The 26,215-nt window shown below is 40.2% G+C and overlaps 1 protein-coding gene across 3 annotated transcripts in view; it reads left to right on the top strand.

Annotated features, from left to right (window-relative positions):
• Positions 1-26,215, top strand: part of snx13 (sorting nexin 13) — a 178,736-nt gene that overhangs the window by 113,774 nt on the left and 38,747 nt on the right. For all 3 annotated transcript variants that reach the window (XM_033045890.1, XM_033045898.1, XM_033045881.1), the window contains 4 exons: positions 8,693-8,776; positions 9,423-9,561; positions 14,202-14,290; positions 23,059-23,158. In XM_033045890.1, the coding sequence (XP_032901781.1) occupies positions 8,693-8,776; positions 9,423-9,561; positions 14,202-14,290; positions 23,059-23,158 (412 nt within the window). The remainder of the gene's footprint in view (positions 1-8,692; positions 8,777-9,422; positions 9,562-14,201; positions 14,291-23,058; positions 23,159-26,215) is intronic.

Raw genomic sequence — 26,215 nt, 5'->3', positions numbered from 1 at the left:
GTAGGGAGGCTTCTGCTCTACGACCTGGGCAGGTGCTGCCTCTACCCCCTTCCCCTCCCTCTACCCCTCCCCAGGGCAGCGAAAGAGAGAAAGGGGGGGGGGAGGGGGGAGAGAGAGTTGATGGAGGGGGGAGGGGGGAGGAGAGGGGAGAGGAGAGGGGGGAGGAGGGGGAAAGGGGAGGGGGGGAGGGCACCCTCTGCCCCCCCCTCTCTGCCCCCCCATCCTCTCTGCTCCCCCCCCCTCTCTCTGCCTTCTCTATGTGTGAGTGGTGTAGTATTGCGTTTGGGAACCAGCCCTCCCCTGTGATGCCCCCCACCCCTCAATCTCTACCCCCCCCACTCTAGCTGCGCCTGCGCAGTTGGGGGTTATGCGTGAGTGGATAGGGTGAGGGATGGGGTAAAAGGAGCGAATGAATGATATTAATATAATATCAAGGGAGAGGTTGGTGTGTGTGGGGGGGTGGGGGTGGGGGTGGTTAGTGTGTGTGACACCAAAGGCCCTTCCCTCCCCCACGCAACCGCGCGTTGAGGGGACAGGACCCAATGGGTCCCCCTTGGTCTAGTTCTTCATAAATCTGGAAGTTTTAAAATAATTGGAGAAATTAGCTTTTCCAATAGAATAAATCCTAAATTAAACATAGGGACTTGTTTGTCCTAACAGTGGCAATTTATAAAAATGAATTGAGTATTGTCGGTAGGCATCAGGGGGTGAATAAAATGGGAGATCAATTTATTGATCTTAAAGCCCTGCTAATCCTCAATTTTTATTATGAATACCACCTTTTCAGTGTGCTATGATTCGATCTTTACAATATCTAGTTTGTGGTTGATTACTTTTTTAAAGGTAGTCCAGGAAGCCACTCATGTGAAACAATTAAGAAAATGTATGATGGAGTTGTGAAATGAAATGTTTTCTAATTGTTAACATATACAAGCTTAATTCATAGAAACATGGAAAAATAGGTGCAGGAGTAGGCCATTCGGTCCTCCGAGCCAGCACCACCATTCAATATGATCATGGTTGATCATCTACAATCAGTACCCCATTCCTGCTTTTCCCCCATATCCCTTGATTCCTTTAGCCCTAAGAGCTAAATCACTCTCTTGCAGTGAATTGGCCTCCATTGCCTTTTGTGGCAGAGAATTCCACAGATTCACAACTCTCTGGGTGAAGAAGTTTTTCCTCATCTCAGTTCTAAATGGCCTACCCCTTATTCTTAAACTGTGGCCCCTGGTTCTGGACTCCCAAAACATCATTCACAAAAGGATGTAAGAGTACTAACGTAAACATAAAAAGCACCTCTTTTGGTTGAAATTGAACCTTATGAATGAATTAAGTAAAATTGCCACAAATTTGTTTCCTTGGAAGGTAAATGGTACATTGGCTTTATTATGAGGTCTTGCCTATAAGAGTAAAAATGTTGCTGCATTTGATTTTGGTTCTTGAGAGGATATTATATGGAATATTGTATAAGGTTTTGATCTCCTTATTTATACATAAAATATTCTTGGCCAAGAGGGAGTGCAGCAATGATTCACTCAGCTGGTTCCCGAGATGGTATATTTGCTGTATGAGAAGAGATGTATGAGAAGAGAAGAGTGGACTTGATCTGTATTGTCTGGAGCCAGAAGAATGCGAGTTGATCTCATTGAAATATAGAATATTCTTGCGGAGCTTCACAGGCTAGATGCAAGGAGAATGCTTCCCCTTGGTGAGGACGCTAGAACTAGTGGTTACAGTCCAAGAGGCCAATTAGGACTGATGAGAGGAAATGTCTTCATGTCGATGGTAGTGAATCTTTGCAGTTCTCTACCTCAAGGTTGCAAAGGTTCGGTCGAGTTCACTCAAAATAGAACTCAATAGATTTCTGGATATTAAAGAAATCGAGGGTTATGGTGATCATACGGAGGAAAGGAGCTGAGGTTAAGTATCAGCCCTAATCTTGATGGGTGGCAGAACTGGCTCGATAATGTAATCACTTGTCATAATGTAAGGATTAAAAGGTTCTGATTTACACTTGAGCATTATATCATCGTGAAGCAATCACCCTAAATAATACCGCTTTCCAGACATTGAGTAAGAGTCATAGAATTTATGACACTAAAGGAAGACAGTCAGTTCATGTACATGCGAGTGAACTTTTCAAACTAATGGCCCTGTCCTACGATGCGAGTTCATTCAAGAGCTCTTCCGAGTTAAAAAAAAAATCAAACTTGTGGTAAGCACGGAGAATGAACGTAGCGGGTACGTTGGCGCTCGGGGACGTCTCTTAGCAGCTCGTAACGCTAACGGCAGGTACTCGGGAAGACTCCCTAACGGCAGGTAAGCTTGGGAACACTCGTGAAGATTTTTCAACATGTTGAAAAATGTCCACGAGAGCCCTGAGTACCGACGAGCAGCCAATTCCGTAAATCTCCGAGTTCGAATCAGGGCAAACTCGGGAGAACTCTTTGAATGAACTCGTACAGTGGGACAGGGCTTTAATCCTGCTTCCGCATTCTGCAGCTTTCCAAGTTATCAAACATCAGTTGCTCATCCTTTCAGTAAGTGAGTTTCAAACCTTCCTCCACACAGGGTGAGAAACCTGCACTGAATTCCCTTCAGTGCTTATGCCCAGTACCTTAAATGTATTTCTTCAGTATCCTTTGAATCCACCCTGTCTGGGGAAATGCATGATTGTATGTATCTTGAACAAATCACCACTCAGTTTCTTATAAAGAAAACAAAGCAAACTCATCCTAGATATTCTTTTGTCAAATTGAGCTCCTTAAGTTTTAATACTATTTCTTAAACATTCCTTTTCACACTGTAAATTTTGTGCTGTACGATTACTTCAAATGTGCACAGTATTCCAGTAGTCCACAGTATGAACGATTATGACTTTTAGTAGACATTTGGACAGATGCATGGATGGGAAAGATTTAGAGGCTGTGGACCAAATGCAAGCAAATGGGACGAGCCCAATATCAAAACTTGTTGTTGCCTTGTTTGTACTTTGGGGCTTCTAAATGTTGTTCATACATATATAGATACATGGACAATAGGTGCAGGAGTAAGCCATTCTACCCTTCGAGCCAGCACTGCTATTCAGAATGATCTTGGCTGATCATCTACAATCAGTACCCCGTTCCTGCCTTCTCTCCATACACCTTGATTCCGTTAGCCCTAAGAACTCTATCTAACACTCTTTTGAATACATCCAATGAATTGGCCTCCTCTGCCTTCTGAGGAAATTCACAACTCTCTGAAAAAGTTTTTCCTTATCTCAATTCTAAATGGCTTACCCATTATTCTTCGACTGTGGCCCCTGGTTCTGGACTCCCCCAACATCGGGAACATGTTTCCTGCATCTAGGGTGACCAATCCCTTAATAATTGTATATGTTTCTATGAGATCCTTCTAAATTCCAGTGAATACAAGCCCAGTTACTCCATTCTTTCATCATATGACAGTCCCGCCTTTCCGGGAATTAACCTCGTGAACCTATGCTGCACTCCCTCAATAGCAAGAATGTCCTTCCTCAAATTAGGAGACCAAAACGGCACACAATACTCTGGGTGTGGTCTCACCAGTGTCCTGTACAACTGCAGAAGGACCTTTTTGCTCCTATACTCAACTCCTCTCATTATTAAGGCCAACATGCCATTAGCTTTCTTCACTACCTATTGTATCTGTATGCTTACTTTCAGTGACTGATGCACTTGGACACCCAGGTCTTGTACTTTCTCTTTTCCTAACCTGACTCCATTCAGATAATAATCTGCCTTCCCGTTCTTGCCTCCAAAGTGGATAACCTCACTTTTATCCACATTGTATTGCATCTGCCCACTCACCCATCTGTCCAAGTCACTCTGCATCCTCATAGCACCCTCTTCACAGTTCACGCTGCCACCCAGCTTTGTGTCATCTGCAAATTTGCTAATGTTACTTTTAATTCCTTCATCTAAATCTTTATTGAAAATAGCTGCGGCCCAGTACCGAACCTTGCGGCACCCCTCTAGTCAGTGCCTGCCATTCTGAAGGGGATCTGTTAATCCCTACTCTTTGTTTCCTGTCTGCCAACCAATTTTCTATCCATGTCAATACCCTACCCCCAATAGCATGTGGTCTAATTTTGCCCACTAATCTTCTGTGTGGGACCTTATCAAAGGCTCTCTGAAAGTCCAGGTACACTACATCCACTGGCTCTCCCTTGTCCATTTTACTTGTTACATTCTCAAAAAATATAGAGATTTGTCAAGCATGCTTTCCTCTTCATAAATCAATGCTGAGTTGGACTGATCCTGTTACTGCTATCCAAATGCGCCGCTATTCCATCTTTGATAATCGACTCCAGCATCTTCACCGTCACCGATGTCAGGCTAGCTGGTCTATAATTCCCTGATTTCTCTCCCCATCCTTGAAAAGTGGGATAACATTAGCTATCCTCCAATCCACAGGAACTGATTCAGAACCTGTAGAACATTGGAAAATGATCACCAATGCTTCCACAGTTTCTAGAGCCCTCTCCTTGAGTACCCTGCGATGCAGACCATCAGGCCCTGGGGATTTATCAGTCTTCAGTCCCATCAGTATACCCAACATCATTTCTGACTAATGTGAATTTCCTTCAGTTCCTCCGTCGCCCTGGGTCCTCTGTCCCCTTGTATATCTGAGAAATTGTTTGTGTCTTCCTTAGTGAAGAGAGAACCAAAGTACCTGTTCAACTCATCAGCTATTTCCATGTTCCCCATAATAAATTCACCTGTTTCTGTCTTCAAGGGACCCACATTTGTCTTAACATTTTTTTCTCTTCACATACCTATAGAAGCTTTTACTATCCTCCTTTATATTCTTGGCTAGCTTACCTTCATATTTTATCTTTTCTCCCCATATTGGCGCCGTCCTGTATGGGTATGGCTGCCCAGCCTGCAGCTGTCCGTTTTTTCATCTCTTTTTTTTATTTTTAGTGAGTTAAAGTGTTTTGTTTCTGGAGCTCTAGTCTTTTTTATGTGGGGGGTGGGGGGAAGGGGGTAACTGCTTTTCAAGGTCCCTACCTGGTCGGAGAGGCGGCTTTTCTTCGGGCAGCAACTTCGACCCATCCTCGCGGCCTACCAGCGGGCCTGGAGCGGCGTTTCCTGTCGTGAACAACCAGAACCACGGCTTCGGCGGCGGCACAGCGCTGGAGCACTATCGCGGAGCGGGTGATGCCTTGCCTGAGTCGCCGCGCTGGAACTCCGGTGAGCTGAGACCGCCGATAAAAAACATCGCGGAGCTGCGGGTCTGTGGAGCGCTGAACTTTAAAATCGGGAGCCTGGGATCTCTCGCCGAGATCGCCAGTGGTGGAGCTCCATCCAGCGTGGCCTGTTGGCTTTGGAAGCCGCGGTCTCGAGTAAGGAAGCGGCCGTTCCAGGTATCCCAAGCCGCTGAGAGGATTCTCCCGACGCCGGAGCACCATCATCCGGCGAGAAGAGCCTGGAACATCGGGCCTCCGTAAAGGCGACTGCGCTGGCCAAAATAGGCCCGACTATGGGTGGACATGGGGATGGGGACTGGACATTGTGCCTACCCTCATAATGGGAACTATTGTGGGGGGATGTTTTTTAAGTTTACATTTCTTTATTACGTTATGTCTGTATTCTTTTTTTATGTGCTGCATTGGCAATAAGCATTTCACTACACCAATTGGTGTATGTGACGAATAAAGAACCTTTGAACCTTTAGTTACCTTCTGTTGATCTTTAAAAGTTACCCAATCCTCTGACTTCCCGCTCATCTTTGCTATGTTATACGCCTTCTCTTTTATTTTTATACTTTCCTTGACTTCCCTTGTCACCCATGGTCACCTCTTAGAATCTTGACTCCCCTTAGAACCTTTCTTCCTCTTGGAATGAAATGACCCTGTATCTTCTGGATTATTCCCCAAAACACCTGCCATTGTTGTTCTACCTTCATCCCTGCTAGGGCCCCTTTCCAGTCAACTTTGGCCAGCTTCACCCTCATGCCAACATAATCCCCTTTGTTCAACTGCAATACCGACACTTCCGATTTTACCTTCTCCCTCTCAAATTTCAGATTAAAACTTATCAAGTTATGGTCACTACCTATTAATGGTCCTTTTACCTTGAGTTCCCTTATCAATTCCAGTTTATTACACAACACTAATCCTGAATTGCCTTCTCCCTGCTAGGCTCCAGTACAAGCTGCTCGAAGAATCCATCTCGGAGGCACTCTACAAACTCCCTTTCTTTGGGTCCTGTACCAACCTGATTCTCCCAGTCTCCCTGCATGTTGAAATCTCGCATAGCCACCATAGCATTACCTTTGTTACATGCTAATTTTAACTCCTGATGCAACCTGCACCCTATCTCCAGACTACTGTTTGGTGGCCTAGAGATAACTCCCATTAGGGTCTTTTTACCCTTACAATTTCTCAGTTCTATCCACCATGACTCTACATCTTCTGATTCTATGTCACTGCCAGGGACTGAATTTCATTCCTTACCAACGGAGCCACCCTACCCCCACTGCCCACCTGCCTGTCATTTCGATAGGACGTCTACCCCTGAATATTCTGTTCCCAGCTCCGATCCTCTTGCAGCCATGTAGCAATGTTACAAAATTTTGAGATTTTAAAGATCAAGTCTATAATTTATCCCATCAGATAAAGCATAAAAATAAGTTTAATTTGACACCTAATTCACTTTCATATCTCAAGTATTTAAAAAGTTATGGCCATTTTCATACTGGGAAATGAGCATCTTGTTCCCTATTGATTTTCTATGGACATAACAAAAAAGCTGTGATCGTGAACAGTCAAAAGCCCATAACTTTCTTAAAAATTAAGAGAACTGAATGAAATTTTCAGTTATCATAGATTGAAGCATTCTGAAACAAATATAAAATAATCTTACTTGGATGACCTGAAATTAAAGCATATCATTAGTTAGTTACCTAATTGTAGCTAATTTCAGACTTCAATTACTAGATCTAAACATCTATCCATTTCTTAATAAATGATTAACATTTTTAAATAGCCTAAATGTCCAAATAATATTCACAAATAATTCACAATAAAACATGATTTTTAAATCTCATTTACATTAATTTATAGGCCAAATGGAAGGAATTTAGTGTTTAACTGCTGTAAATAAATGCCCATTTAAATCAGCTTTCCAGTGGGTCCCTGTGGAACGCGCTGGTTTAGAACGTTCACATTGCGGTAGATTTGTGCCCCAAATGCCGAGAAAAATACTGCGCGATATAATGGGCCCAAATTGAGCTACTCGCAATATTAAACTTAGTATAAAGGGATCTTTAGAAGCCCTTTTTAATGTAAAAATATACAACCTAACTTCTGCTATTTGCTTTATGAGACCCTGCGGTTGCTGACGGTCGCGGGTTTAGAGACTGATTTTTAAACTACTATAACTATTATTCAAGGCCTTTAAACCTAATAATAGCTTTTGCGACGGGGTCTTCCAGCGATTTTTCGTTAATAATTAACTAGGCTGAACATTTTCGATTGGAACAGCTTAGAGAAAATCGCGTTTTAAACCCGCCCCCTCTAAACGGCGCCAAAATCGCGCACACCCTCAGCAGCAGATCTTCAACGACGCTTCAGGTAGGCTTTGCAACATACCTAAGCCATGTCTCTAATTCCCACAACATCATACTTACCAACTTCTAACTGAGCCTTAAGCTCATCCACTTTATTTCTTATATTTCGCGTATTCATATGTGACACATTTCATTCGGTATTCACCTCCCCTGATTCACCTGACCTTACTCTCTTATCCCTTCTTGACCTTTCCGTTCCATTAATTCGGGAGTCCTACGAAACATTTCCTGTGCTCTCTTCCCCTTTAACTCCATCCTTATACTCCCAATTTGTCAACTCCTCCCCCCTCGCTATTTAGTTTAAACCCACCCGTGTAGCACTAGCAAGCCATAGTGGAGGAGCTGATTCATTAGCTTAATGAGGATGGTATTTGGTCATCTGGAGTTGTTTTCTCGTTTTATGTCCAATGCCTTGAGGCTTCACATGCTTTAATCCCCACACCACTCTCTATGGCCTGTACCACTGAACTTCCACCTCCAATTACTCTCTTTTGTCGCTGTTCAGGACATAACCAAAGATTGTAACGGGAAGGTCCAACACATTGACTTCATGGGTGAGGATAAGTCAAGTTGATGCTTGATTAGACTGTAAGATTGCTCTTATTTTAGGCACTGGGCCCAAAGTGTTGCTGAGGGGTTTGTAATGTGAACTGGGTTGGAGCAACTTTGCTACGTATGAATTCATTACCTGGGTTGATGTTTGTTTTTTAATCCAATTTTATTATTATTGTTTCATTGTTGTGCCTTACAATATTGATTGAATAAACTAGATCGTATGAATTAAATGTTAACCCCGTTGTTGTGGATGTTTACATGAAGTACATAAGTGAACCGGATGAATTGTTCACATTTTTAAGGTCACCTTTATTTAAGATTTTATTACACATTTCAGAAGATTATATAATTAAACTGTATTAAAATTCCACAACTTCATTAGTAGGATATGAGGGCATGCTTTTGGAATTGATAGTCCATTCCTTTGATCCAGTAATTTAACCACTTGCATACCCATTCTCAGTGATGTTTTTAAGAAGCTTATTTATACTTTCAAAATGCCAATCTAGCCAAAATATATATATATTTTTTTTTTCAGGAAATTTTGGCAAAAGGAATCCTTCTTCCATTAATTGACCAACTCAGTGATCCTGACTACGTTAATCAGTATATTATATGGATGGTAGGTAACATGCATTATTTAGGAAATTGTAACAACCCTGATGTGATTTTGACAAAAGTCTATTCTTCTCTGCAATGCAAAATTTGGTACATTTATGATGCATTCATTTATTTAAGCAGAACAAAATATAGAAACTTCATTGGAGAGTTACTCCAATATTTCAAGTTGAGACCCTTCATCTGGTCCAGATGAAATGTCTCGACCTGAAAAGTGTATTTTGTTCCACAGATGCTGACTGACCCACTGAGATCATCTAGCAGCTCTCCTTTTTTTCTTTTAAAATTCCAACATCTGCAATCTCTTGTCGCTCCATAGAAAAATGACTGTATATCTGCATTCTCAATGGAGAATTATTTTTAAAAAGGGGTCAAACCAAGGTCCTTGCCGATGCTGAAAGGAAGAATTGATGATATCTAATAATGTTACTCAGTGAATTTTTGTTTTAAAATATATATATTCAAGGTAATAGTGAATGTCAGACAGTGCAAAGTTGTACCAGTGATGACTGGGAATATTTTTTGTTTTTATTATAATTTGGGGAGTGTTATATCACTAATTCTTAGTAAATAGGTGAAAGTTATGAACAATAGAAATTAGATTGATTTGTATATGTTTGTGAAATGATTGGGAATCTTATTTATTTCAGATCCGTGATGCCAATTGTAATTATGAAGCTTTTTTGAATATTATCAAACTAAGTGACAAAGTTGTAGAACTGGAAGCAGTGAGGGATAGAGCTGCAGAAGAGCTGCAGTATCTTCGATCCTTAGATACTGCTGGTGATGGTATATATTTTAATTTATCTGGTACCCCTTGACTTTTAAAATATGTTTTTCTGGTAAATTCCACATTGTGGAGTAAGTAATAGCACTCTTAACGGCTGGTCGAACAAGTTGCTGATTGGAAGTAGTGTTATTCAGTGAAGGATTGTCAGTAAACTTGGAAGCCAGATAGTAATGAAAAACGTTCGACAGGTTTTTATGATGCTATTGTAAAAAAGATGATCGGCATTAGCCATGTCCTCTGCACAGATATGAAAATGTCCTCACTGTAATTAATTGCTTGCCCAAGGAAATTAATGTTTTCAGCAGCTGGCATTTACAAGCTCATTTGTCCAAGTAATTAAAATAAATTGGCAGTACTGTTCTAAAAAAAGATACAATATATGATGGGCTCCAGGATAGATTGTAAATATTTTTGAGATTTATTGGTTTCAATGAAATCCAGTTAAAATTTTCAGTTGTAAAATATTCTGAGGATTTCCACCTGTTATTCCAAAGTAGCCTATTTAATGTCACTCTGCAGAGGAAATTATGTTTCAAATCATTCTTAACCATATTTCAGTGTGATAATGAAGTATTTTGTGGAAAGAATCCTGTTACTACTTGCAGGAACGTGGAATTACACAATATAAATAATTATGCTGGAATTGTACATTTTATTTGTGTGGTGAAGGAAATGTGGGAGACTAGTATTCATGCTCCCATTGGCAATATGCACATTTTAGCTACAGTGAAAGCATTTTGGAGGCCAGCTGGGATCTTTCATGATTCAGAATTACTTTAATGGCCTTTATAACTGCAGGAATTGTTTCACCTCAAATAATAGAAGTGTATAAATGGGGATGAAAAGTTCATAGCAGAAGATAACTTTAAATATGGACTGCCCAAACATGCTGTGCTGGCAATCACATTATCAGTTGGCTGAGACATAAATAAAAACATAAATGTCAGTTACAAGACAAATACTGACTTTTTAAGGTTCTAGCTTAACATAGGCTTCTTAAGTATCAGGCTATTTGCGACTTGCAGAGTGTCCAAAGGAGGCTTACGAGAATTATCCCGCGGATCATAGGGTTAACGTATAAGGAGCATTTGATGGGTCTGGGCCTGTACTCGCTTGAGTTTAGAAGGATGAAGAGGGAATCTTATTGAAACCTAACAAATTATGAAAGGGCTTGATGGAGAAGGTGTTTTCGCTAGTGGAAGAGTCTAAGACCAAAGGGCACAGCCTCAGAAAAAAGGATATACCTTTATAATGGAGATGTGGAGGAACTTCTTTAGCCAGAGGGAGGTGAATCTATGGAATTCATTACCACATACAGCTGTGGAGGCCATCATTGGATATTTTTAATGCGGAGATTGATAGGATCATGATTAGTAAGGCATGAAAGGTTATGGGGAGAAGGCAGGATAATGGGGTTGAGAGGGGAAAAAATAGATCAGCTGCCACATATATTTGGAAAGGGGTCTTGAAAGAGGTGATTAGTTCAGGAGTCTGAAAGCAATGGGAAAGAAGCTGTTCTAAGTCTAGATAGCTAGGCTTAAAAGCTCATGTACCTTTTCCCATGAAGATATCAGAAAAGGGAATGTCCAGGGTGGCAGATACTTTTGATACCTGCCTTCCTGATGCAGCGTCTCGTGGTGCACTGGATGGAAGGAAGTGATGGACTGGACTGTTTCACCTACCTATTTCCTTGTAACCTATAATCCCTCACATGCTCTTCATTCCCCCTTAATTCTCCTGTAATCAACATTGTAGATAATTGATATTTAATTTTAGCACATCTTGGGATGTCATAGGGAAGTGGAGCACGGGAATCACTTGTGCTCACCAAGAAATCACGCTAACTCAATACAGAAGTATCAGTTGGCAGAATCACATACAAAATCACTGGAGCTGTGAGGTAGCAGTAGCTGCTGCAACAATGTGCATGACTCAACATGCTGTAGTTATCTCCATGATATAGATCATAAAGCATAGAAACAAAAATGGACAATTTGGCCCATCGGCTGCACTCTACTATTCGATCATAGCTGATCTATTTTTCCCTCTCTTAGCTCTACTTCATTCAGTTATTTTATTACACTTCAGTATTTTTGCACTACTTATGTCTACACAATGTTTGAACCATATTGCTGTTTTGCATTTGTCCTTATTTATTGTTGTGTCTAACACTATTGTGAATTCTATATAATCTGAGCTTCAAGCAAATAAGAAATTTCATCGCACCCTGGTGTATATGACAAATAAACTAAACTGAATCTGAATGTGATTGATGGGAAACTGAGAGCAAGCGTAGATTATTTGGCAAAATTACATATACACTATAACAATGAATCCTACATTCATCATGATTTTCCCGTTGAACAAGAGCAACATAACAGTGTTAAAGTTCAGAGGCATTAGAAATTATGTGGAAAATTCACAGTGGTTTCCATGAACAAACAAGAATGTTGTTGCCCAACATTTTTAATCCCAAAATGGCACGACTGTTGTATGCCAAGCATTGTCCAAGCGTGACATTGTTGAACAGAGTTATGCATAATGCTGGTTATTTGAACCATGTGAACATAGCAGTACATGATGGAAGATCTTAATTTCACACGACATCACTGCAGTTGTTACCATGAAACAGCATTGAGATATTTGGATGGATTATGTTCTAGTACAGTGAAAATTAAATTTAGTGAGCAATTTGAGAAAGGGATAATCAACAGGATAATCTCAGATATGTGCTGTTTTTAAAGATAAAACTATTCATTTTTTGTCATAGCGGTTGCATAAGTAGGGTGATTTCCATTCAGCAATTTGAGTTATGTCTATAGTTCAGGTAGTTCATAACTGACCTGTATCTTCTATTCTACTTGCTACAAAAATAATTGAGGTAGAGCAAGGTGCAAAGCTATCAAGGGATTAGCTTCAGTTTGACTTTGAAGTTTTTTTTGTCATTTATAGTTTTTATTTAAATCCAGTTGGCAATTGCCTAGCTCGGTGCCTCTGTATTTGTTTCTGACATAGGTTTGTAATTGAAAGAAACGCTATGCTGCAGAAATTAGACCGTTACTGTTGCTTCCGAACACATTTACCATCTTTCTTCTATGGTAGATTAACTGTAATTAGAACAAGCTGACTACTCAATCACATCAACATTAGAGAACACTTTTACAGCATGTTCACAGACCTCCATAAGAGATTGCAAATAACATGAGCTTTGTGAAGCCAAGCTCAAGGTTCTTTCCTTTTTAATCATCACACATTTAAGCCTCTGAAATTGAAGCTGGCAGCCTCTGAATCAGCAACCTGAGCTTTCTCAATTACATTTTAATTGGATTTGAAACCTGTACTATTCCAGTGACCTGCTACAGATTCCCTTGGCTTGTAAGATGTTCCACAGTAAACTGCATTGTCGAGGGCCATTTCTGTTGAGCTGGACTCGTGTGCTTCCTGGTTAGATTTAAGTTCCTAATTGCAAGTCTGCTGTAAACAAACCCCTCTTTCCATAATCTCAGCAACAAGACTGAGTTATTTCTGCAACCCCCAAAAAATCCAGAATAAAATTAGCTCAAGTAGGATCTAACTAAGTAGGGCACAAGGGATTAGCTATAAAGGATTTAACCTGATATTCTCATGCAATCGGAAGTTTGCATGGTATGTGCAGCGTTTTCTTTGTTCAGATAGTCCACTGTCTGCTCACAGGTCCTAGAGAAATAATGGGCATTAGGGTGCAATGAGAATAAAGTAGCAGGTGCTAAACTGGCGAGTAATTAATAATGTAAATATCTCACTACTTTTCAGTAATGTAACAAAAGCAGATATGAGAAAGACTTTGATTTGCGTGAATTCATTCTTTGTTTTTTGTTGTTTCAATGGTTTGGGCCCTACCTTAGAGGAAGGACTATTTTCAATCTCAAACTTGTTCCTAAATTTAGTGCAGCAACTTTTTTTTCCATCCCATTGTTATCAATTTGTTCTCTGGTCCTCTTGTAAAGATAGCATCAATCCTACCAACCATCTTATTCTAATCACAGCATGCATTTAATATTTGTGAAAAATACTAAAAGATAATTACCTTTCAAGTACAGATACTTCAATCTCATCAAACAACAATGATAAACATTTATATGTTACAAAACAATTATCAAAAAAAGTCCTGTCTCTCTGAGGTAATCCTGCTGCATTTTAAATGAATGGTTAAACCATTAGCTTTGTCTTTGCTGAAGAATCTTTCTAAACATTTTTTTATGCAGACTGCTACTTGGACAAAAGACTGTATTGAAAACATGTTTAAAACATATTAAAAACAAGTTTGTTCACTATCATGATATCTGTGACAAAAATTAACTAGTACCAATACCAATGTGTAAATCCTGAAAATCAGAAGTTTATTTAAAACATTTTTAAAATATAACTAAAATAAAATTTCAAGCAACCATTTAATCTCTGTGTCTATTTGGGAACACATTTAGATACTGAATGCTGTACCTTATAGTACATTAATGTACTGTCAATTTGTTATTTTAATCTGAGGTCACGCGTATTTGGTAATATATCTTTTTAATTTTAAAATTTATATTATTAAATTGTGAGAATTGTAGAAAACAGTTATTCAGGTTTTGCTTAATTGTTGCAACCTTACTTTTAGATATAAACACCATAAAGAATCAGATAAACAGTTTGCTTTTTGTGAAGAAAATCTGTGAATCGAGGGTACAGAGATTAAACTCTGGAAAGGTAATGGTTATCTCATTATAAATGTATTTACTCAATGCTTTTGAATTGTTGAAAAAACTGAAGATATTTTTTTCATTTAAAAAACTTTGGGGACATGTAGAATCATCTATCTTTTTTCCTTAACTATATCTGAAGGAAGTTGTAAATTGCCTGTCCCTCCAAAAGTTCAAAGATGTGTACTTTACTCAATTTGGTCGAGAATGGAATTGTTGTACAATTCCCACATCTCTAGTTAATCAAGAGAAATTTAGGTTGTAAATGCAGTTCATCTCTTCAGTGCTGCTGATTGTGCTTCAGAGTGCCCCAGGGCTCCATAAGCAGCATTAGATGTGTTTGAAAAAAATAAAAACAAATCTGAAAATGTTATAACTTTGACATGAAGACAGAAATTTACTCATCTCAGTCAGTGACAATGACAAACAACAGCATTTTGGATGCAAAATCTTTTCTTCAAACAGAAAAACATTGAAACCAGCAGATTGATACCTTTGTCAGAATTTAATCTCCATCTAATTTAAAATATGACCAATGAGATGTGTTGGGTGGTCTTTATTTTTTCTCTTTGGCATATGTCAGTGTTCATTAATGGAATCCATTATAACCCAGATCGGAAAGTTGAATTTAGTGGGTTTTGGTGCATCAGAGTAAAATAAATATCAGTGCTGAGGCCAATAAGACTGTCCCGAACAATTGCATCAGTATTGCTTGTCTGCACTTCTCAGTATTCCAGCTCAGCATTAGCGGGTGGGTTTTTAATTTTCATATAGATCATAAAAAATGCTTGGGAATTTCTTGGGTATTCAGACTGCTTACTATGTCAATATGTGCCTGAACCAGTAAGCAAAGTTTTGGGGATAGGTTCAGATCCCATTTGTAGCAAAATGGTAACTTTAGACAGCTTTAATGTCCGATTGCATTTATAATAATTTATAATATTATGTATAACTTCCGCAAAGACTGTTCCCTCCGAAACTCGCCGGTCAACTCGTCCCTTCCCACCCAAACCCGTCCCCCAGGTACTTTCCCTTGCAACCGCAGGAGATGCAACACCTGTCCCTTTACCTCCCCTCTCGACTTCATCCAAGGACCCAAACAGTCTTTCCAGATGAGGCAGAGGTTCACTTGCACCTCCATATCAGCTGTTCTGGGTGTCAACTTCTCTACATGGGCGAGACCAAGAGCAGGCTCGGCGATCGTTTCGCTGAACAACTCCGCACAGTTCGTCTTAACCTACCTGATCTCCCGGTGGCTCAAGTCCCCCTCCCATTTCCAATCTGATCTTTCTGTCCCGGGCCTCCTCCATTGTCAGAGTGAGGCCAGACTATATTGGAGGATCAGCACCTCATATTTCGCTTGGGTAGTTTAGACTCAAGCGGTATGAACATTGACTTCTCTAACTTCCGATAGCCCTTGCATTCTCTCTCCATCCCCTTCCCCTTTCCAGTTCTCCCACTAGTCTTACTCTCCCCGCCTACATTATATCTTTGTACCGCCCCCTCCCCTGACATCAGACTAAAGAAGGGTCTCGACCCGAAACGTCGCCCATTCCTTCTCTCCAGTGATGCTGCCTCACCCGCTAAGTTACTCCAGCATATTGTGTCTACCTTGCATTTATAAGACGATTGGGCTCAGTGTTATATTTGAACATGAAAGAATTGCCAATAGATAGATATGAATATACTGCTTTAGCGTGAAGTTGACTATAACGCAGTGAACTGAGAAATGCTGTAAACTAGCGTTTCTCAACCGGGGTTCCCCGGAACGCTAGGGTTCCGCGAGAGGTCGCTTGGGGTTCAGAGAGAAATAGTGATAAACTAGACCAGGGGTGTCAAACTACAGGCTATGTTTGGATGAATTCCCCAATGCCAGAGCGAGCTGCAGCTGTGCCCGGTGCCGGGGCGTCCGGGCTCCCCCTGAGGCGCTGCTCGTGCACGTGACCCGCTTCCCTAGTTAGCTGCGAGCTCCTTATATGACATGAGAGGCCGCGGCTGCGTGCTCTCTCTGGGCCGTCAGCTGTGGCCAATGAGGAGGGAGGGGGCGAGCGCTGAGCGGGGTTAGGTTGCACAGTGCGGAGCGGCTGGGTGCTGGGTTCGAATGCTGTGAGGAAAAAAAACAGCATGAAAGCGTAGCTGATGGGTCCCCGTTGTGACACCAGAGATCGCCGATATGACGCGAGTCAAAATGGCGATCTCAAAACACCCAGTATCGACCCGAAACATCACCTATTTCTTCGCTCCATAGACGCTGCCTCACCTGCTGAGTTTCTCCAGAATTTTTTCTACCTTCAATTTTTTCCAGCATCTGCAGTTCTTTCTTAAACAAATGTTCCTTGATTATAATCCTTTATAGTTATCTTGATTCCAAATGTTCTCCTTTAATTGGCTTGGAAAATGAACACACAACTCTGGCATTTTAAGAAATACAGTGCCCTCCATAATGTTTGGGACAGGCCCAACATTTATTTATTTGCCTCCACAATTTGATATTTGTAATAGAAAAAATCACATGTGGTTGAAGTGCACATTGTCAGGTTTTATTAAAGGATATTTTTATACATTTTGGTTTCACCATATAGAATTTACAGCAGTGTATATACATAGTCCCCCCCATTTCAGGGCACCATAATATTTGGGACACATGCTTTCAAAGACGTTTGTAATTGCTCAGGTGTGTTTAATTGCCACCTTAATGTAGGTATAAGAGAGCGCTCAGCATCTAGTCTACATTCAGTCTATCCATCACCTTTGGAAAGTCCATGTGCGGCGTGGAGTCAGGTGTAGATCTGTCCATGACCACTGTCCGCAGAAGACTTCATGAACAGAAATACAGAGGCTACACTGCAAGATGTAAACCACTGGTTAGCCACAAAAATAGGATGGCCAGGTTACAGTTTGCCAAGAAGTACTTAAAAGAGCAACCACAGTTCTGGAAAAAGGTCTTGTGGACAGATGAGATGAAGTTTAACATACCAGAGTGACGGCAAGAGCAAAGTATAGAGGGGGAGAAGGAACTGTCCAAGATCCAAAGCATACTACCTCATCTGTGAAACACGGTGGTGGGGATGTTGTGGCCTGGGCATGTATGGCTGCTGAAGGTACTGGCTCACTTCATTGATGATACAACTGCTGATGGTAGTAGCATGATGAATTCTGAAGTGTATAGACACATCCCATCTGCTCAAGTTCAAACAAATGCCTCAAAACTCATTGGCTGGCGGTTCATTCTGCAGCAAGACAATGATCCCAAACATACTGCTAAGGTAACAAAGGAGTTTTTCAAAGCTAAAAAATTGTAAATTCTTGAATGGTCGTCAATCACCCGATCTGAACCCAATTCAGCATGCCTTTTACAGTGCATTCAGAAAATATTCAGACCCTTTCACTTTTTCCACATTTTATTACGTTACAGCATTATTCTAAAATGGATTAAATTCTTTTTTTTTATCATCAATCTACACACAATACCCCATAATAAAAAAGCAAAAACGGGTGCTTAGAAATTTTTGCAAAGTAATTAAAAATAAATAACTGAAATATCTCATTTACATAGGTACTCAGACCCTTTACTCAGTACTTTGTTGGAGCACATTTGGAGCGATTACTGCTTCAAGTCTACATGGGTATCACGCTACAAGCTTGGCACACCTGTATTCGGGTAATGTCCCCCATTCTTCTCTGCAGATCCTCACAAGATCTGTCAGGTTAGATGGGGAGCGTCGATGCACAGCTATTTTCAGGTCCCTCCATAGATGTTCGATCGGGTTCAATTCCGGGCTCTGGCTGGGCCACTCAAGGACATTCACAGACTTGTCACAAAGCCACTCCTGCGTGTCTTGGCTGTGAGCTTAGAGTCAGCGTCCTGTTGGAAGGTGAACGTCCGCCCCAATCTGAAGTCCAGAATGCCCTGGAACAGGTTTTCATCAAGTATCTCTCTGTACTTTGTTCTGTTCATCTTTCCCTCAATCCTGGCTAGTCTCCCAGTTCCTGCCGCTGAAAAACATCAGCACAGCTTGATGCTGCCACCACCGTGCTTTACCGTAGGTATGGTATTGGCCAGGTGATGAGCGGTGCCTGGTTTCCTCAAGACAAGATTCTTGGCATTCAGGCGAAAGAGTTTAATCTTGGTTTCATCAGACCAGAGAATCTTGTTTCTCATGCCTTTTGGCAAACTCCAAGCGGGCTGTCATGTGCCTTTTACTGAGGAGTGTCTTCCGTCTGGCCACTCTACCATAAAGGCCTGATTGGTGGAGTGCTGCAGATATAGTTGTCTTTTTGGAAGGTTCTCTCATCTCCACTGTGGAACTCTGAAGCTCTGTCAGAGTGACCATCGAGTTCTTGGTCACTTCCCTGACCAAGGCCCTTTTCCCCCGATTTCTCAGTTTGGCTGGGCATCCAGCTCTTCATAGTCCTTGTGGTTCCAAAGTTCTTCCATTTAAGAATGATCGAGGCCACTGTGCTCTTCGGAACCTGCAGTGCTGCAGAAATTTTTTTTATGTGTCTCAACACAATCCTGTCTCAGAGGTTAATGGACAATTCCTTCGTCTTCATGGCTTGGTTTTTGCTCTGCCATGCACTGTCAACTGTGGGATCTTATATAGACAGGCGTGTGTCATTCCAACTCATGTCCAATCAATTTGACTTACCACTGGTGGACACCAATCAAGTTGTAGAAACATCTCAAGGATAACCAATGGAAACAGGATGAAGTTAAGCTTAATTTTGAGTGTCATAGCAAAGGGTCTGAATATTTATGTAAATGTGATATTTCAGTTATTTCTTTTTAATTAATTTGCAAAATTTTCTAAACACCTGTTTTATCTTCTTCATTCTGGGGTATTGTTGTGTGTAGATTGACAATAACAAAAATGAATTTAATCCATTTTAAAATAAGGCTGTAACGTAACAAAATGTGGAAAAAGTAAAGGGGTCTGAATACTTTCTGAATGCACGGTATATGCAGAAGAAAAATCTGAAGGGGCCGAGCCCCCAAAACAAGCATAAGCTCAAGATGGCTTTAATACAGGCCTGGCAGAGCATCACCAAAGAAGGCACCCAGCAACTGGTGATGTCCATGAATCACAGACTTCAAGCAGTCATTGCATGCAAAGGATATGCAACAAAATACTAAACATGACTACTTTTATTTGCATGACATTGATGTTTCCCCAAACATTATGGTGCCCTGAAATGGGGGGACTGTATAAACACTACTGTAATTTCTACATGGTGAACCCAAAATGTATAAAAATGGCCTTTATTAAAATCTAACAATGTGCACTTTAACTACATGTGATTTTTTTTCTATTACAAATCTCAAATTGTGGAGTACAGCGGCAAATAAATAAATGATGGGTCTTTGTCCCAAACATTATGGAGGGCACTGCATAAGAGGAAAGCCAGTGATGTAATGCTCAGTTTGCTGAACAGCTGTTCTTAAGAATAATTAAGAAATATTCAGCAGACGAGTTATCACAATGGATGCCAACTGAGCTGTTGAGTATTTCCTGCATTTTCTATTTTTTTCATACTTCCAGCAGCCGTAGTATTCTGCTGTTCAATTTCGAAGCAATTGTACAAGAATAACTGTTGCAAGTTGATTAACGTTTAACAGTTTGAAACTGATTTTTTGCTGATTGGAAAGCCAGCATGGATTTGTAAAGAATAGGTCATACCTGCTGAAAATTATTGGATTTTTAAGGAGACGACAAAGACAGTGGGCAATTAAATACATGAAATTTCGCTCAACCATAATCCACCTTGCTGTGACAGCACTTTATTGGTCTTTTTTTTAAATCTGTCCAGTGAAAACCAGAGAGGTTTTCACCAATGTTTTTTTGTTTCTGCATATGTGCTATTAAGTTAAAGGCATATAGTCTAATGAAGATTTGTGATAGAGCAGGTTGGGAAATCTTTAGAAATTAGCAAAATTTAAAATTATAAAGGCAGAAAGTTACAATGTGAGAATAAGAAATAGTATGAAAATAGACCAAGAATATCTGCAGAGAAAGGGAAAATTATTTAAAGTATTGTTAGAGGATGAGACCTGAGAGCTAGCTACGAGAAGCAGTGCAGGGACAGTTTTAAAATAATTGTTTTGCATTTGTTTTCATGGTAGAAAACACCAAAACATTTCTATAATAATATTAATAGATAAGCAATGAGCTGTAAGGAAGACAGAAAAAGCTATTTATATCATGAGAAAAAAGTACTGTACCAGACTAGAAACCAACAAATACACTGGAACTGATCGCCTCAGAGAAAAGGGCTACAGTGATAATGGATATATTAACTGACTAAAAAAATTACTCTTCTTGAGAAAAGTTTGTTTCGAGCTGGTGATACTATACTTGGAGTACTGTGTACAATATTGGTCTTCATTTGAAGAAGGTTATACTTGGATCAGGAACTATGAGAGATTTTAATCTATTCTATTCCTTGCTGAAATTGGTTGAGCAAATTGGGCCTATGTGAGTTGCAGTTTTGAAATATCACAGGTAATCTGATTGGAATAAAATATTCTGAAAGATGTTGACAACTTGTTGCTCAGTGGATGTCCCCCAAAAGAAGGAGCATGGTATCAGAGCAAGTGACTGCCATTTAAGATGGAGATGTGGAAGAATTACTTCTAAGGAACATAACATTTTCGGAATTCCATATTCCAGATAGCGGTGAAGACAATTATTAAACATATTATTCAGGGCAGTGACTGACAGACATTCGAACTGCGAGGAAAATAATATGTATAAGGAGAAATCAGAAAATTGGTCATGATCCAAATTTAGTTGTTTGTAATCCTGGTCTACTTCTGTTTATTACATATAATGGTGGTTTAATACTGTGAATTTCAATCCTGCTCATGTCCCAGAATTTTCAAGCGCTCAATCCAAAGTAAAGTACCCCTGCCTAAACCCATCGACTCAATTATCGATTCATAAACAAGATTTTTCATAATGTGTTTTATTGTAGCTCTGTATGCAGGGAAGGTTCTTGCTGTTGCCTTCCTTTATATACTGACTCCACTACTCAAATTTGGAGAACGAACCATACAAATTAAATTGTAGAATTGAACATACAAATTCAATTCTTCATAGAATTACAATTTGAAATGTGTATAATTCTGGAGGCTCTAATTAATATCTTTGTTGTAATCTGCATAATGATCATTTTAAAAGACAAATTTAATTGTAAATTTTGGTTTAATCAAGGACACATCTAGAATAATTATCCACCCATTTGCCAATCATTCCTCCTATCCTGTATCAACCTCACTCGCCAGGCATTTGCAGCTTTCACTTCCTCAACTCCATCAGACTGAACCCAACCCAAAACATCATCTATCTATTCCCTCCACAGATGCAGCTTGACCCACTGAGTTCCTCCAGCACTTTATTACTTGTAATTAGATTAGATTAGATATAATAAAGATGAGTTCAATTAAATGTTATTACATTTAATGTTTATTACATGATGTTAATAATCACGTCATTATTTTCTCATGAGCAATCAATAAAGTCTTAGCGTTGCCTTTCACCAAGCACAAGAACCATAAAAACTAATGGTTTAGTTGTCACTGATTTGTATTTCCGGTCAAGAGCATCAATCAGCCGTTTATACTGGTGGCATGGCAAAACATTGCTACCACTTAACTTTCCTTCATACACCCCTCTGCACCAAGGTGTTAAATACCTGAGCCAGAATAAAGCAAATTATCTCTTTCTCCTTTTCACAAACTCTTTAGGTGCATAAGAACAATGTGCTGGAGAGCATGCAAAGATGATTCACCAAGATGTTGCCAGGATTGTTGAACTTTTGTTATGTGAAGCGATTGAATAGGCTGGGCTCGTTCTGCTTGAAGCGAAGGAAGTTGATGGGTGTTTTATTTAAAATATATGGTAATGAAAGGCATGGATAGGGTGAATACTGAAAATCTTTTCCCATGGTAGGGGTATCAAAAATAAGAGGTTTCAGGTTTGAGATGAAAAAAATACATTTTAACAGATTGGACAAACTTGGATGGTTTTCTCTGGAACGTTAGAAGCTGAGGAACAGCATAATAGAAACATATCAAGTAGTATAGTTTTTTCCAGGATTGAAATACCAAATATTAGAGGGTATAGTTTTCAATGAGAGGGGGTAAATTGTTAAAGAGACTTACAAGTTTTTAGTTTTTCCCCTCACTCATGGTTGTTGCCAGGGGAGATAGTAGAAGCAGATTTAAGAGGCATTTAGATAGGCATATGAACAGGCAGGGAATGGAGGTATGTTGACAAAGTGCAAGCAGAGGGGATTTGTTTAATTTGGTATCATGGATATCATGGACATTGTGGGCCGAAGAACATGTTCCTGTGGTGTGCTCTTCCATGGTGCAGTCTTATTACAGGCAAATGGGATCAGTGTTGGAGGACAAAAAGGTCAGCATTGGATATGGCAGACAAAAGTGTCCATTTCTGTGCTGTACAACTTAGACTCTATGACTGCACTTTAAAAATATATTATTGGTTTTACAGCACCATGGAACGTCTTGGGGATGTGAAAGTCGCTATTAAAAATGCAGGTTTTCTCTTTACTCTATTATTTTATTCCAGATCACAGTTTTCTGAGGTGGCTTATTAAAATTTATCTTGTGCACAATATAGTGTTGGATATGATACTTCGTTTACTTTACCAACTTACTTTATGCAACTATAGATGTATGGCTGAATCAGGACATTTGAAACTTCATTTGTGAGGCATTTTTCCAATGGCTAATTACACTTCTTTGATCTGCAGGAAGTAGATACACTCAAGCTTGCTGCAAATTTTGGAAAACTTTGCACAATTCCCCTTGACAGTATACTTATGAATAATGTGGCATTACAATTTTTCATGGGTAAGTATTTTTAAATACTTGCATTCAGCAATCGCATATGGATAGGAACATCAACGATGGGCTAACATGTATTGATTCTGTACTATTAATAATTTGTTCCATTGAAAAAAAAAAAAAGATTTGCATGCATCACCTGTGCATACCTCGGTCTGTCTTGAATTTGGATTATTGATCATTTGGTTCAGTTAACTTAGTTTCCGTCGATTTCCTTAATTATTCTGAGTGGCAATGGAAGATGGGGAGCATATTAGAAGTTGTGTTAATTTGCTTAATAATGCAATAAGGAGCCATATTCCACAAAACCTTTCCTGTCCATGTACCTGTACACGTATCTTTTAAACGTTGTTGTCCGTGCCTCGACTACTTACTCTGGCAACTCATCCCATATACCTATTACCCTCTCTGTGGAAAATGTTGCCCCTCGGGCTCCCATAAAATCTTCCCCTCTCACCTTAAACCTATGCAATCTTTTTTTTGATTACTTGGGAAGATTCTGTATATTCTCCTTATATATTACCCTCATAATTTTGTAAGATCACCCCTTAGTGCCTTGTGCTCCAAGAAATAAAATTCTAGCCTGCCCAAACTTAGCTTAGGCCCTCGATTCTTGGCAAAATCGTTGTAAATGTCCAATAGGACACAAATTGCTGGAGTAACTTAGCAGGTCCGACAGTATCTCTGGAGAGCATTGATAGATGATGTTGCTGGAAAAGAGGTGGGACAGGACAAGGAGAGTGGCAGGTAATAGATTGACCCAGGCAAAGGGGGGGGGGGGGGGGGTTTAGGGTTGATGGGCAGATGGTCGGGAAAAAAAGGCCAGAGATAAGAACAATAGGTGTGAGTCAGGTTTGAAGAGTTGCATATTGTGAAGCTAAGGAGGAAAGTAGCGAGGAGGAGAGAAAGGGGTAAAAGTCAAAGTGGGGCCCAAGGGTGGGAAAGTGGGGAAGAAGAGAGGGGAGGATGTGTAGGGGAGAAAAGGGGGAGTATTTAGCTAGAGGTCACCTAAAGTAGATTTTAACACATATAATTTAGGGTTGTAAGCTACCCAAGCTGAGTATGAGGTGTCATGCCTCCAGTCTGTCTCACTTGGAAGGACTGTTGGGGTTTCAGTGTGGGAATGGGAAATGTCCCCAGCAGTCCTTCCAGTTAAGAAAGAAGTTCACATGCACCACCTCTAACCTCATCTACCACCTCTGTTGTTCCCAATGAATCAAAATCTTTCTTCAGCACCCTATCTACCTGTAACACCACTTTTTGTACCCTGTACCAATTTTCTACTCTGCTCTGCTACACTCCCCTGGGACCTACTGTTCAGTGTGAAGGTCCTGCCTGGTTTGACTTCCCAAAATGTAGCACCTCACTCTGAACTAATTTAAATTCCATGTGCCATTCCTTGGCACACTTACCCAGCTGATCAAGATCCAACTGGAATTCTTGATAATAATCTTCACTATCTATGATACCACCTATTTTAGTATCATCTGCAAACTTCATGCCTTGTACATTCACATCCAAATCGCAAAAATGGATGACTTAACAGCACAGGGTCCAACACAATCCCTGGAGAACACCACGAGTCTCAGACCTCCAGTCCGTAAAACAACTTCCCACTAAGTTCTGCTTCCCACCATTAAACCAATTATGTTTATCTGGGTTTATTGTTGTCAGGTGTACCGAGATAAAGTGAATGAAAAGCTTTGTTTTGCATGCTCTGCAATCAGTTAGTACTGCACACAAATACAATAAAGTCACGCCCAAGCATAATACAAGAGCAAAAGGGAAGAAACAGCGTGCAGAATATAGTTATCAGCATTGTAGCGCATTAGTTCCATAGACAAAGTCTACACATATCTGTTCCTCTACTTCCCATTGACTTATTTGGAGACCTATAGTACAATGCCAACAAGGTGATCATACCTTTATTTCACATATGTACCCATAAAGCCTCATCGAAGGACCCCTCAATAATTACATCTTGGATTTACTATAATCTTACCATAATGAAACTCTCCCTCCTTTGATTCTATCCTTTCTTCAGCACCTATACCTACTCGTCCTGTCCTTTCCTTAGCCAATTTTCTTTAATGGATATAATATCTCAATCCCATGTCCTATTCACCCCCTAAATCCATCTGCCTTGCATGTTAGCCTTGCATGTTAACCTTGCATTGAAACAAACACTTTATAATCCCACACTCTGTCTTTGTTCTCTGCTACTTTCTTGTCTGTCTTATCTTTGGAACTTGTTCTTGAGTTTTTGTTTCAAATTTCAGCATCTCATATGTCTTGTTTCAATTTCCAATCTTTGGACCCTCCCATCAATCTAATTTAAACCCACCCTAGTAGCCCCAGCAAATCTCCTCATGAGGATATTGGTCTCCCTGCAGCATAATTGCAATCAGTCCCTTTTGTACAGGTCACTTCTGGCCCAAAATAAATCCAAGTAATTCAAAAATCAGAATCACAGTTCTCTACACATATTCAGCCTATCATTCATCTGTCCAATCCTTCTATTCTCACCCTCGCTAGTAGATGGTACTGAGAATAATCCAGGCACTGCTATCCTCAGACCCTGTTTTTTTAACTTTTTGCCTAATTGCTAGCATTGACTCCACAGGACCATATCTCTTTTGCACAACACTTCTGGCCACTCACCCTCCATTTTGAGAATGCTCTGCAGACGCTCAGAGACATGCTCAATCCTGACATCTGGGAGGCAACATAACATTCTAGAGTCCTGTTTGTGGCCACACATTCCCTGCCTGTCCCTCTTGTTAGAGACTCTTGTCACTGTAGCCCTATCTGACTTCACCCTTCCTGCTGTGCCTCAGAGTTAGTCCTTGAGGCTGCTGCTATAAACCTTGCGGCTGTTGCTATAAACCTTGCGGCTGCTGCTTTCTGAGCTATCCAACATGGCATACATGGAATGAAGTGACAAGACAGTAGATTTCTGAACTCTGCCTTCTCATTTCACCTTTCCTGCTTGTTTCTAGCTACTTTTTGCCTGCAGCTTAGGTGTAACCACCTCATTAAATTTCCGATCTATGTCAAGAGTGT

The sequence above is a fragment of the Amblyraja radiata genome, chromosome 2, assembly GCF_010909765.2.
Source record: "Amblyraja radiata isolate CabotCenter1 chromosome 2, sAmbRad1.1.pri, whole genome shotgun sequence".
NCBI classification, from domain to species: Eukaryota; Metazoa; Chordata; class Chondrichthyes; order Rajiformes; family Rajidae; genus Amblyraja; species Amblyraja radiata.
This window is presented reverse-complemented; position numbering and strand designations above follow the sequence as displayed.